The sequence below is a fragment of the Budorcas taxicolor genome, chromosome 7 (genome assembly GCF_023091745.1).
Source record: "Budorcas taxicolor isolate Tak-1 chromosome 7, Takin1.1, whole genome shotgun sequence".
Taxonomy (NCBI): domain Eukaryota; kingdom Metazoa; phylum Chordata; class Mammalia; order Artiodactyla; family Bovidae; genus Budorcas; species Budorcas taxicolor.
In genome coordinates this window covers 20,020,567-20,034,626 of record NC_068916.1, presented here as the reverse complement: position 1 = coordinate 20,034,626, position 14,060 = coordinate 20,020,567, and the positions used below count along the sequence as shown (strand labels likewise).

The 14,060-nt window shown below is 52.5% G+C and overlaps 1 protein-coding gene and 1 non-coding gene across 2 annotated transcripts; both read right to left on the bottom strand.

The window, feature by feature from the left end:
- Window positions 1-2,274: 2,274 nt before the first annotated feature.
- Window positions 2,275-11,165, bottom strand: EEF2 (eukaryotic translation elongation factor 2). Its single transcript, XM_052642424.1, has 15 exons — window positions 11,086-11,165; window positions 9,840-10,054; window positions 8,808-8,989; window positions 8,505-8,716; window positions 7,861-8,039; window positions 7,646-7,751; window positions 7,023-7,136; window positions 6,779-6,917; window positions 6,467-6,662; window positions 5,594-5,852; window positions 5,128-5,235; window positions 4,022-4,375; window positions 3,691-3,873; window positions 3,471-3,603; window positions 2,275-2,989 (listed from the first exon to the last, which is right to left on the bottom strand). Exons 1-15 carry the CDS (start codon window positions 11,086-11,088, stop codon window positions 2,796-2,798), a joined length of 2,577 nt encoding a protein of 858 aa, XP_052498384.1. The 5' UTR covers window positions 11,089-11,165; the 3' UTR covers window positions 2,275-2,795.
- Window positions 8,115-8,179, bottom strand: LOC128051823 (small nucleolar RNA SNORD37). Its single transcript, XR_008199753.1, has one exon. It is a non-coding gene; the product is annotated as a small nucleolar RNA SNORD37 (small nucleolar RNA).
- Window positions 11,166-14,060: the final 2,895 nt, after the last annotated feature.

Below are 14,060 nucleotides of genomic sequence, written 5' to 3'. Positions count from 1 at the left end.
GATGGGACCGGATGCCATGATCTTAGTTTTCTGAATGTTGAGCTTTAAGCCAACTTTTTCACTCTCCTCTTTCACTTTCATCAAGGGGCTCTTTAGTTCCTCTTCACTTTCTGTCATAAGGGTGGTGTCATCTGAATATCTGAGGTTATTGATATTTCTCCTGGCAATCTCAATTCAGCTTGTGCTTCTTCCAGCCCAGCGTTAGACGGTAAAGTGTCTGCCTGCAATGCAGGAGACCTGGGTTCGATCCCTGGGTCGGGAAGATCCCCTGGAGCAGGAAATGGCAACCCACTCCAGTATTCTTGCCTGGAGGATTCCATGGACTGTAGCCTACCAGGCTCCAGGCTCCAGTCCATGGGATCGCAGAGTCGGACACGACTGAGCAACTTCACTTCACTTCTTCACTCTGCATATAAGTTAAATAAGCAGGGTTGCTAAGTTGCTTCAGTTGTGTTCGATTCTGCATAGCTAGCCAGTCCCCACTGTCCATGATACTCCAGGCAAGAATACTGGAGTGGGTTGCCATTTTCTCCTCCAGGGAACCTTCCCGACCCAAGGATCAAACCTTCGTCTCAAGTCACTTTGCATTGGCAGGTGGGTTCTTTACCACTAGTGCTAAACCTGGGAAGCTGTTAGCCATATTGCAAATACATAAAAATACGAACTAGGATAGGTGTTGCCATTAAATGCTTGAGGACTGTTTTATGACTCCTTTTAGGCTCAAGATACATAAGAACTAGCATTGGTTGAGCTTTACTGCATACCAATCAACAACGTGAAGTAAAATATTTTACTAGTTCTATACTTGGGGAAACAGACACAGAGAGGTTAAGTAACCCACCGAGTCACACAGCCAGTAAATGCATTAACTGAGATTCGTTCCCAGAGAGGCCTGAACCCAAAGCCCACACTGAACCACTTCAGATACCATCTGACACAGGCCATCCTCTGGTCATGATAGTCCCAATCTCATGCAATTCCACTTCACTTCACGACTTGCCTTCTTCGCCTCACACCTCATCCTCGCTTAAGCTTTGACATGAAAGCTCTTCTTCCAGCCTGGGGACCACCTTCCTCCACTAAACCCAAAGCACACTTCACAGCTAAAGCAGCACTTTCTCTCACATTCCCTTTTCCCTATTGTTTCATTAATCTGGTACATTTGTCGCCACTAAAGAACCAACAGTGATACATTATTAACCAGTCCTTACTAGACTTTCTCCCAGGATCACGTCACATTTGTCTTACGTTCCTCTGTGCTTTTTGAGCCTCATTTCCAGGGGTTTTGATGACTGGGTTTTGAAGATTGGTCTGTTGCCTCAATGTGGATTTGTCTTGATGTTTTTCTCAGTTAAAACTGAAGAGATGAGTTTTGGGAAGACCATGTGGTGCCATACCATCATGGGGACTTACCACTGTATGACGACCTTGGTCATCTGGCCCTAGGCAATATTCACCAGGTTTCTGCTCTGCCTCCCTCTTCACACTTAGCACCAGGTGGCTCAATGGTTAAGGATAATCTGCCTGCTACACAGGAGACTAGAATTCCGTCCGTGTGGGGAAAAAACCCTGGAGAAGGAAATGGCTACCCACTCCAGTATTCTTGCCTGGGCCTGGGGGGCTTCAGTCTACGAGGTTGCAAGAGTCAGACACAACTTAGCAACTGCATAGAAGTAGCCACAAGGGAAATTCAAAGTGAAGTTGCTCAGTCTTTGCAACCCTGTGGACTGTAGCCTACCAGGCTTCTCTGTCCATGGGATTCTCCAGGCAAGAATACGTGAGTGGGTTGCCATTTCCTTCTCCAGGGGATCTTCCCAACCCAGGGATTGAACCCATTTCCCCCATTGCAGGCAGACGCTTTAACCTCTGAGCCACCACAGGGAGGATGGGTCCAAAGTGAGCACCCAGGCAATCTTCCAGGCCTGAACTGACTGCTACAGCACCACCAGTGTCAATTATGTAAATACTGGGTTTGCCAAAAAGTTCTTCAGTTTATTTCCCTGACATGTTACAGAAAAATCCAAACAAGCTATTTTGCCAACCCAGCACTCAGTTCTTGAGGCACACTCTCCCATCTGTAACGCTTAGGGGACACATGGGCAAAGTGGCTGCCCTTGTGGACAGCACAGACGTTTGGCTGGCCTTGTGACAGATGGACTGCTGGACTGTCACTTGGACACTCACCCCTGTACTGGAATATCACCGATGGCCTTACTCACTGGCCCAGGGAGCCCATTTGAGCCTGAGCAGATTAAAGACCACATACACACAATCTCCACCATGTTGAGTTTATTATTCCAATGGCACTAATACAGCTGGAGGTGCTCAGTGACACTGTGCGGGCGGGGTTTCCTGCCTTCTAGCTTCTGTCCAAAGAGAACATCTACCCGCTTGTTTCTTGCCCCCTTCTGGAGGAAAATCCACTAGGGGCCATTTACCCAAATAAACCTCTTAATGCGTTTATTTTTAACTTTTTGACATTAAGTTTCCCTCTCAACAAAAAAGTATTGGTTGTCCCATCCCCTCCCCCATCCCCACCGGCCAGATAAGTCCCTGCTCCGAGGGCACTTGTTGCCCTTGAAATCTGGAAATAAATATCGAAAGAAACAGCATCAAGTGTTCATGTTGAGTGATGGCACGAAGTGGGCCCCAGAAACCTGTCAGGCAGAGCATTACTGGGTCTGGACAGCCTCGAGGTGTTGTGGAGAATGTGGGGGCTTGTTGCTGTGGTCACTTGTCCCTGGGCGCAGGGGCCGCGCCAAGTCCCACCCAGTGGCAGGCTAAGCGGAGGCCGCCTACAACTTGTCCAGGAAGTTGTCCAAGGCTGGGATGCCTTCCTTCAGGCCTTTGCGCTTGCGTGTCTCCGCCACCACCTGACTGGGGCGGCTGGTGTTGTCAAAGGGGTCACCGGGCAGGATCTGCCAGTGGTCGAACACACACTGGGGGAAGGCCTGGCCACCCGTGTTGGACCTCAGGTCAGCGGTGAAGCCTGCAGAAGGGGCAAACAGTGCTCACTGGGAAGCCAAGGTATGTGCCTCACAAGTCCCCTGGCCGAGACCAGAAAACACAGACACACCAGAGGATCCCAGAAGTCGTGTTAGACGTTAACCCCATTACCCTACACTTCACCCAAAGGTTCCCTCAAGGGCTACTGATTAAAGAGTGAGGCAGGGCAGGCCCTTCCTAAGCCCCAGGCCTCCATCTGCACCTTCTGAGGACGAGCCAGATCTCCAGCATGGCTGCTCTGTGGCCGTGCTTAGATCCACAGGTCGAGGCCTCTCCACTAAATCAACAGTCCTGAGACCCACACGAGAGAGAGAAATAGGTCATCCCCTCCTTCACAAGCGTGCTGCAAAAAACTGCAGGAGGGAGCGCCCTTCATGATGAGACAGGATGGGCCAGGGCTCCGTCTGCTGGACTCCACCCAGAAGGCAGCGGGCATCTGAGGACCACGCCAGACTGGTACTCACCAAAGGACTCATTGACAGGGAGGTAGGCCTTCACAACAAACATGGGAGTGCCGGCCACCTGGGTCTCCTCAAAGACGTGGCCCCGCTTTCTGTTCAGGACACCGTAGATGCCACCAACCACTTGTTCCGGACACTGTTGGGCAAAAAAGGGCTCTGAGCAGCTGCTGGGCAGGACGGAACCCAAAACAGCAGCTGGAGGTTCCCGGCCCAGCCCCCTTACCTGGATCTCCACAAGATAGATGGGCTCCATGAGCCGGGGCTGGGCAGTCAGCACACTAGCATACAGGCAGCGCCGAGCTGTGGGGATGATCTGGCCACCTCCACGGTGGATGGCATCAGCGTGCAGCGTCACATCATGGACATCAAAGCGCACGCCCCGCATATTCTCCTCGCACAGCGCCCCCTATGGAGGAAGGAGGACCATCGTCAAGAACCCACCTCCACAGCAGCCGAGGGACAGGCTGGCCCCAGCTGTCTGTTCAAAAGACCACACACAATCCCACCTCGCCCACTGACTGGCCCTGCAGTGCTGTGCCTGAGCACCCCCTCACCTCCTTGGTGGCCCACTGGAAGCCAGCCACCACACTGTCCTTGATTTCATTGAGGTACTGTACACCCTTGGTGATGTCCGTGAGGATGTTGGGGCCCGTGCCATCAGGGCCGAAGCACCAGATCTTACGGGCCTCAGCCACGTCCCACTCGTACTTCTCAGCCAGGTAGCGGGCCCGCTGCTTGAGCTCCTGGCGGGCAGACACCTCGCCCTTGTCGATGTCCTCAGCCAGGCCATCAGGGAAGGGCCGCGCCTTCATGTAAAGCCTATTGTGCTTGTTGGGGGACTTGGACAGGCAAAGCACGTTCGACTCCTCACTGACAGTCTCCCGGTACGAGACAACTGGGTCAGATTTCTGGAAGAGAAACGTGCAGGGTTAGGTCTGCCCCAGAAAGCAGACACCCCAGAACACCACCTTCCTAATGATACCCGCTTCACACTGGCAGAGAATAGAGAGAAGAGCAGGCTCCACCTGACTTTGTGTAAACAGGTGTGCAGCTAGCTACTCGCTAAATGCCCACTGCCAACAGGGCTGGCTAAATACACTTCTTGTAGAACTATATATGCAGTATTAATAGAAAACTGATTACAAACATAGAAGTGCAAGATCCCATTTCAGTAGAGTTTCCTTATTTAGAAAAAAACATGAAAAAACTGTCAATTCCCTGAAGAACGGAAACTCTAATTGCTGCAACTAAAAAGGTTTAACAAGGAAAAACAGCATGTAAAGAAACCCAAAACCTTGGCCAAGCAGACACAGATCTGAGCTCATTTTTATGAAAAAGCAGAAAATAGAAACCAGAGTGTACCAGCTGGGGGTGGTGGGGCCACCTACAGAACCTCAGTGTCTGCCCTTTACCCAAGTTTTTTTTTGTAAACTTGTTAGCAGAAGTTAGCAGACCCCTCACACTCCAACCCTACCTGCGCATCTACAGAGCTGATGCCACAACAGCACGTATTATCTGGCAAGGGGCTGAAGGAAGGAGAACCGAGTGACCCCCCACCAGTGGGACCCTCAGAGCCCACCCAGGTCATGCTCTCCCACAGCCCTTTTGGTATAGGGCATGCAGGCCTCCAGCTGTCACTGCGTGGCAGCACCAACCTCACCTTGATGGGGATGCAAGCGTGATCCTCCTCCAGGTCCTTGAGGCAGATCTCCAAGTGCAGCTCCCCAGCCCCCGCGATAATGTGCTCCCCAGACTCCTCGATGATGCACTGCAGAAGGCCAAGAGTCAGCCCAACACTGACCCCAGGACCAAGCAGTAAGCCAAGGGATTCCAGGGGGCAAGTGGAAAGTCAGCTCCAGCTGGACAGGGTAGACTCCCAAAACAGGATTGAGGGGGAAGGTATCAGGGCCCGTTTTACTAGTTTCCAACGTTAACCTTCTAAAAAGAGCCTCAGGATCCAACCAGTCTAAAGAGACTGTATCAAAGTAGTGTATCAAAGTTGGATTCCTGGGTGGAAAACCACCATTTAAATGGGCGGGAGTTCTGCCAGGTCAGCCCAGTCACACCACATCAACAAGGCAACAAGCCACTGTGGTAGATGTCACCTCTGGCCAAGGGGCACCCACCTGCACCATGGGGTCCGACTTGGCCAGCCGCTTCAGACCTTCCACCAGCTTGGGCAGGTCGGCCGGGTTCTTGGCCTCCACAGCGACCCTGACAACAGGGCTCACGCTGAACTTCATCACCCGCATGTTGTGGGCATGCTCGAAGGTGGTGATGGTGCCAGTCTTCACCAGGAACTGGTCCACGCCCACCAGACCCACAATGTTGCCACAAGGCACATCCTCGATGGGCTCCACGTAACGGCCCATCATCAGGATTGTCCTGGGGAAGGGGGAACGACACAAAAGATGTCAACACACTAGCACTTGTGTGGCAGATCCCCAAGTCACCAGACAAGCCTCCCTTGTTTTTTTGGTAGTACCACACTGCACGTATTAATTTTTGGACCAGCGACTGAACCCAAGCCTCCTGCAGTGGAAGCACAAAGTTCCCCTTCTCTGAGCCTGTGCCTGTCTTCATGTCTAGAGGGACAGAGCCAGCTCACCAGGGGCCAGTAACCCAGTGACATCTCAGTGATGGTTCTGGCTCTGTCACCAGAAGACCAGGCAAAGTGCTACTGTGCCTATGCAAGCCTCTGCACCCTAGTACAGTCAGGGCAATCCCACACCTGCACCGGTTGACTGGGGGGCACCACCCTCAACTGAGGTCTCTGGGATCAGGGCCTGCTCTTGAGGCACCTTAACTATCCTATCACTCTAATTTCCTACCTGCTTCCCAGCTCAGGACTGTCACACTGAGAATCCTTAGTTGGGAGGAAGGGTACTATTCCTCCCCCCAGCAGGTCTTACATTCAGATGACCCCACCCTTCCCCCCTCACTGGATGGAGGAGCAGCAGGAGGCTGTTCAGCCCCCTCTAACTCCCTGAGTACCTCACCTCTGAATCGGCTTCAGGTACAGGTCCTCCTTCTTCCCAGGAGTATAGTTGGGTCCCATGATGCGGACCTTCAGGCCAGTAGACACCAGCCCTGAGAAGACCCGGCCAAAGGCATAGAACCGACCTTTGTCAGAGGTCGGCACCATTTTGGAAATGTACATCATGAGAGGGCCTTTGGGATCACAGCTTTTAATGCCTGAGAAGAGAAATGAAACCCCCAAAGGGGAAAACGTGATTCCATGACAGCTCAGCTTTCCAAACTGAGGCTCTGTCCAGCATCAGGCCCCCGGGGTGCAGGCAGGCCCCACATACCCATGGCTGCCTCATCGTCTGGGGGACCCTCATACAGGAGCTCACAGCGGTACTTCTGGGCCGTCACAGGGGAAGGCAGGTGGATGGTGATCATCTGCAGCAGGGCATCCCCAGCAGGCAGCCAGCGGCGCATCACAGCCTGGAGTAGAGGATATGAGGGGGAAATGTTAGCAAGAGACCAGAACGAAAATCAACACAAGCAGCTCCAAGAAAGAGGGACTCCAGGGAGAGCCTCTCCACTCACCTTCAGAAGTGGTTTGCCCTCCTTGTCCTTATCTTCACTGTCCAACTTGATGTCCAGTTTCTCAATTAGTTTTGCCGTCTCCTCTTTCTTGAAGTTCATGATTGCATCAAACACCTAACATGCAGGAAAGATGGCAAAATGGGTTTGGGAACATACTCAAAGTCTGCAGTTACGTGTTAGAGCCTGAACGGCATGGATGGAGCAGGGCCAAAGCTGCAAAAATCCTCACTTACCATCAAACGCCTGACTTGATCTAGCAAATAAGGAAATCTCTCAACAGACTTAAAAAACCCCACCCTATGTAAGTGGGCACATTCTCACCAAAAACTCACGGGCTTACAATAGTCAGTCCTTTCTGCCACATCTCGCCTGCTGCCCAGTCAAGGAGGCTGACTGACCCCAAGATGCAGCCCAAGAATGTGGGAGACCTGCTAGCCAGGGCTGAACTGGGGGCCTTCTGACCTCATGCTGTCTCATCCTTGTTTCAGGAGCTGACATGCAGCCTGACCCTGCCTTGCCTTGTGGCATCTTGCCATCAGTTGCAGCAGGTTGGGTACCAGACTGTATGGGGAGCCCAAGGACAGCCCTGGGAATGGCTATCTACCAAGCTTACACTGGCTCACCTTGAAGATTGGGTCCAGGATGAGCTGGCAGAATGTCCGTGGCAGCTTCTTGCCATCAGGGCTGTTGGCTGACTTGCTGAACTTGCCAGTGGCTGGATCAAAGTACCTGTTTGAAGAACACCCAACCCAAGAGTTAGAGAAATCAACGGCGGGGGAGGGGGTAACCTGGGTGGGAATGACCCTACAGACACTTGAGCTGTGTCTCGAACACTTACCGGTCTCCCCACAGCTTTTTCATCATGTCCTCCACCTTCTTGGCCCGCTCAGCAGGCCCTAGCTGTCCCTCGCCCTTGGCGGCAAACTTGGCCACATACATCTCTGCAAACTGCTTCAGGGTAAAGGCCCAACCATGGAGACCAGATCCAAAGCCAACAGTACCAAGGACGGGGTCAATCTGCAAGAACGGGAGACAGTTTAGCTGGAACAGATGGACGGAAACCACAGCTACAAAATCCCCAGGCACTCCATGCCTCAGACCTTAGATTTCTTCAGTAGCCATCAGGTCAAAGTGAAGAAATTTTAGTCATCATGTAAAAGGTACCCAACCCCTGAGGGGGTGGGGTGTGTGTGTGTGTGTGTGTGCAAAGATCCCACAGGGACTGCCCCATGCACCTGTCAGCAAGCAGGGGGAACCACTACCTCACCTCCCCAAAAGTCCAGCTTTCCTGTCACTCTAAGGTTCCTTGGATCCCCAGCTTCCACCTCCGAAGAATCCCCAGGAAGTCACTGATTCAGCAGCAGTTCCCCAGGGGCAGCTCAAGACCACAGCCCTTCCAGTCCGCCCCACGGGAGCAGCGAAGGGGCTACTATGAAGACAGCAGAGAAAAGTACCCTAAACCCAGCAGTCAGGCTGTCCTACCATGATGTTGCCCATGGGGCCACTCTCGCCCTCGCCATAGGTGGAGATAATGACGTTGACATTCTCCACGATACGCTGGAAGGTTTGGTAGAGCTCCTCAGGCTCCAGCTGCAGCTCAAGCAGGGCCCGGTCCATCTTGTTCATCATCAGCACTGGCTTGATGCGCTCAGCGATGGCCTGGCGCAGCACCGTCTCTGTCTGCACACACACACCTGCAGACCAGCAGGGGATGAGGCGGCTCTTGCAGCCAGAGAAGGGACAGCACCAGGTTCCAAGCCGTCCTAGGGGGTGCCCACTGCTTACCAGACACACAGTCCACCACCACCAAGGCACCGTCAGTGACACGGAGTGCGGCTGTCACCTCTGAGGAAAAGTCAACGTGCCCAGGGGAATCAATGAGGTTGATGAGGAAGCCAGAGCCATCCTTGCTCTGCTTGATGAAATTCAAGTCGTTCTCTGAAAGCTCGTAGAAAAGGGAGATGGCCCTGAAACAATGGGGACAGGTGAGCCAGGTGGAAGCCACACCTTAGCCTGGCCTGTGGTCAATCAGGTTCTCACCAAGGGGGAGTCAGGACCGACACTCTTCATTCCTAAGTGAGGCTGGGATCCAATAAAAAGCCAGGCAGATGCTGCAACCTGTCCCCTCTCCCTGCAGTACTCATCCCTAAAGATGAACTTAAGACTCCCAACAGAAAAGCCACCGCCATCTGGGACATTTATCTTTGCTGCACCCTCTGCCAGGGACAGCCACTTCCCTGGCACCAGAGTCCACCTAGGTCGTCCCAGGCTTGACACACCTGCTGTAAAAAAGCAGCTACTACATAGGAGCTAGAAAGCCCAAAGGCTCCTTTCCACCCTTCCCTGCCCTGCAGGGAAGTGAGTCTCAGAGCAATGACCAAGGACAAATGACTAAATGAAGACAACTGCCGTCACTGCTTTTTTTGGGGGTGGAGGGAGGTTCTCACCATGACATCTGGGATCAGAAAACTCACAGGGGGCTGCCGTGCGCAGAGCAAGACTTTGGCATTGACCCCGGCTGCCAATACCATCCTCAGACTTCTCCAGACATTGCCATGAGCCCCCAGCTCCCTTCCCCTCCAACCTCCTTAACTCTACCACCCGTCACTGTGCCTCTTCCCCTGGAGACAAAGGTGCCCATCCCACTAGATGAAGCTCCATCATCCCTCCCAGTTCAGAAGCCCAGCTCTAAAGTGCTCCTCTCCCCAAAACCCTGTGGGAAAAGGTCTATGTCTATCCATCCTGCCCACTACCAAGGACTCAGAGCAAGCAGCACCCCCCTTTCCCTGTGGAGACCACACCAGGGGACTTGCTCACGTTGACTTGATGGTGATGCAACGCTCCTGCTCGTCCTTCCGGGTGTCAGTGAAGCGGGTCTCCCCAGCCCGGGCAGAGGCGATGATACCCGCCTTACACACCAGGGAGTCTGTCAGAGTGGACTTGCCATGGTCCACGTGGGCGATGACAGACATGTTCCGGATGTTGGCCTTCTTGTCCATGATGGCCCGGATCTGGTCTACTGTGAAGTTCACCTGGGCAGGGTGGAGGAGGGGAGGGTCATGACAGGCCAGCACTCCGGGAAGGACCCTTGGCACAGAGACTTTGATCAATAGAGGCTGCAAGGCCCTAGCCAAGAGAGGCTGATCCCTGGTGCTGCCAACTCCGACCTAAATCCCCCTTTCTTTGTTAACACCCCTTTAAAGATGTCCAACTCACCCTGTCCCTGAAAAGCCTAATCCTGGCTGTCACACCCAAAGTGACAACTCAGAACGGAAACTGGGGACTAAGTCCCAATGAGTGACAACAGATTCCCTTTATACTACGTAGATACTGGAGTCTCATGGGGTCCGGTTGAACCTCAAGTGTCCCACTGTGCGGCCACTGGTATACCTCGAGGCTTCCCAACCAAAAGGGCTCTCCGAACTCCAAGGTCACCCCTCGCTGGGGTTGTGTGGGTCAGAGCCAACACCCCACCTTTGATTCGTAAATATGCCACCCCCGGTTTGGGGGAGGGGGGGGTTGCGCAGCCCTAACAGGCGCGAACCTCCACCTCGTGGCTCCAGGATCAGGTGTTCGAAATTGGGAGGTTCAAGAAAGACAAGAGGCCAAAATAACATTACACAGCGGGAGAAGATCGGGCGCTTCTAAAGGTCTTACTCTTCTCTCCTTTAGCCATTTCCAAGACGCCCACGGCTCCCGACAGAAAATCAGACTAAAACTCCCGGCCCGCGGGTTACATAAGGCGGCTCCCCTCTCCCGGCTCGCGCTGCGGCGCCCGCCATTACAGCGTCTGCCACATCATCATACCCCCTCGCCCCGCCTCCGCCCCAGCTTTAGCCGGACCCCGGACCCCGCGAGGCGGCGGCGCCCCCGGAAGCGGAGGTCGCGAGCAGTGCGGCGCGCAGACATGGCGGCAGCCGCTTCACCTGCCCCGGCCCCGCCGGCCCCGCCGCCGCCATGTCTCCTCCCAGTCAGGGAGGCCACAAGTCCCCAGGCTTGGCAGCGCCAGCCCTGCCGAGGCTTCGCTGCCGTTTCAGGTCCCCGGTTGAACAGCGTTGCTCACCATGGTGGCGGATGGCGGTGGATTCTCCCAAGCAGATCCGAGCGAGCTAGGTCGCGCCGAGGATGGCGGCGACGACGGCGGAAGAGAACGCTGACGTCAACACCCGAGACTTTATAGGCCGACGCCGGTTGGGCGGGTCATCTGACCGCGCTTCGGGGGCGGAGCGAAGCGACGCGGCGCGCAAGCGCATGAACACCCTCCCCAACAACTCCCCGCCCGGGTAACCCCTTAGGCGGCGGCGGGGTTGCTCTAATAGGAAGGGTCTGCGTTCCATGCTTGGATTTTCCCGGGGGCGTGGTTGCCTCGAGCTGGGTGCACGCCTCCAGGATGCACTACTTAGATGCAGAAAGCAGAGTGGCATTTTAGCTGCGACTAATAACCATATGTTAGCAACTATGTCATTTTGCAAAGTGCCAAGCACTTCAGTGAAAAGGATATTACGATGTGAATAGGGTCTGTGGATTGTACTAAGATTAAGGTTTGATATGGTGTAAGATGATTGACAGTACTAGGTCCGGGACTGGGAGAAGAGTACTTGGACCTCTAGACTAGTTCTGCAGTCACCCGTCTTTAATTATTTCTTAAAACAAAAAACCTTTTCAAAAGCAGATATTAATCACCCACTTTTCCCACAAAGACAAATTCACCGTCTACTACGGCAGGCATTGCTATAGGTTTTGTGGATAAAACAGTAAATAAAACACCTTATCAGCTCCATCACTTTAAGTGTTCTTACATTAGATATGCAGGTTTTTCTATGCTTCAGTTTCTTTATCTGCGCAACGGGATGATCAATACTACTTCTTTGTTTGAGGGAGAGTAAAATTCACTAAATACATTTAGAGGGATTAGCACCGGGTCTGACACAGTTCTCAATACTCCTCAGTTATTTCTAATTAGTTATCGTTACCATTATAGAACACATTTTAGGGACTGGCTTGCTGCGTCGCAAGCGTGGGAGCTAAGCGCTTTTCCACATGCGCAATCTCATTTTCTACTTCATTTTCTCTCCAGGGGGAGGCGCAGGAACACTATTTTGTATTCGTGTCCTGATCTGACCCTAAGAAACCGTTGTATATCGGATCTTCTACTCCAGGGAAAGAACTGGCATGTAATTCAGGTTCTTTATTCTTTATAAAGAGTCCAGCTCAATGCCTGGTACACAGTAGGCGCTCATAAGTATATGTTGCATCAGGTAATCATATTCTCATTAGTGTAAATAAATCCCCTTCAATAAATCTTCCCCTAAATTCACGCTGTCAAAAGAAGGGAGCCTGCAGTGATTTCCCTGCGCTGGAAAGAGAAGAAACAGTTGTGCCTCTGTAAAAAGCTATGCAAGTTCGGATAGACTCTAAAATAAGACTGTCTTCTCCTATCCCTACGAAGGGCTTTACGCATTTTGCTTTGTAAAGCGCGGTCACAGCCCTGATTTCATTTAATCAAAGATTACTATCACTATCCCACGTTTAACCCAGGGGGAAACTGAGGCAGTAAGGCGCTGTTCCCTAAATATCTATTGAACGACCGAGACGCAGAGCTGCAGGCAGCTAAAGTCAATGCCCTAGCTCAATTCCGGGTGTTCAGACACGTGCGCCTGTGTTCGTGTGAGGAACGTTTTATATTAATTTTACCAGGCAAGGGCATGCACCCTTTGGGGGACGCGTTTTCAGCAGATGGGTTGAAATAAATGTCTTCTTATTAATTCTTATTCTTAATAAATGTTTTATCTTAATTTTTTAATGTTTAAAGTGCACTCAGCATACAACGTGCGCTAGGCTCTGTTCTTGCCTGGAGAATCCCAGGGACGGGGGAGCTTGGTGGGTTGCCGTCTATGGGGTCTCACAGAGTCGGACACGACTGAAGCGACTTAGCAGCAGCAGCAAGATAAAATTTCTCAATAAACAATCTATTCGCTTGCGAGCAAATTCAACCCTATTAATGAAAACCTTTGCTTTTCTTCTCTGGAAATGTTCTATTTTGCAAGGAAGTGCTGTCAAGTGCCTAAGACGGAGCCTAGCACACGTTGTATGCTGAATGCACTTTAAACATTAAAAAAAATAAGATAAAGCATTTATTAAGAATGAGAAGCTGGATACCCATTTGCTGAAAATGCGTCCCCCAAAGGGTGCATGCGCTTGCCTGGTAACTTAGTCTAAATTAAAGAAGCTGAGGAGAGGAGGATGGCGAAATTTAAGACACCCCTCCCCATACAGGGCTTCCCTGGTGGCTCAGATGGTAAAGAGCCTGCCTGCAGTGCGGGAGATCTGGGTTCAATCCCTGGATCAGGAAGATTCCCTAGCGAAGGAAATGGCAACCCACTCCAGTATTCTTGTCTGGAGAATCCCATGGACAGAGCAGCCTGGTAGGCTACAATCCACGGGGTTGCAAAGAGTCGGATACGACTGAGCAACTTCTCTCTCTACACTCTAACCCCCATGGGGAGGAGTTCCACCCTGAAGCTGTAGGGATGGGGCCAGGTGTTGGCAGAGGACAACTCCCCACCGGACCCAGAAACCTGGGGGAGAAGCAGAGCTTCAGCATAGAGAAAGCAGCTACAGCCAGGCTCCGGGTCTGCAGTAATAAATACCCGCGGGGAGGTAAAGGGCGGGGAGGAACCAAGAGAAAAAAGTAACCTCTGCAGGGAGGCTCTGCTGCGCATGCGCATGCTGCGGCGCAGGGAGGACAGGAAGACCCCCGGAGGCCCTGGCAGCGGCCCCTGCTGACCAAAGGCCGCCACTGCATGCCCCTTGCATCTGCCTTTGATGCTGTTGAAGGCTTATCGCCACCTTTTAAATTTATTCATTCATGTAGTCTTCCCCACACCCCGGTTTTGTGTGGGCTGTTTTACGCAGGAGCAAACTGAGGCTCAGAGAATTAATTTCCCCAAGGTCACACAGCTAATAAGGGCGGGACCAAGTGACTTTAAAATGTACGGTTGGAATATTGTTGCTGCTGCTGCGAAGTCGCTTCAGTCG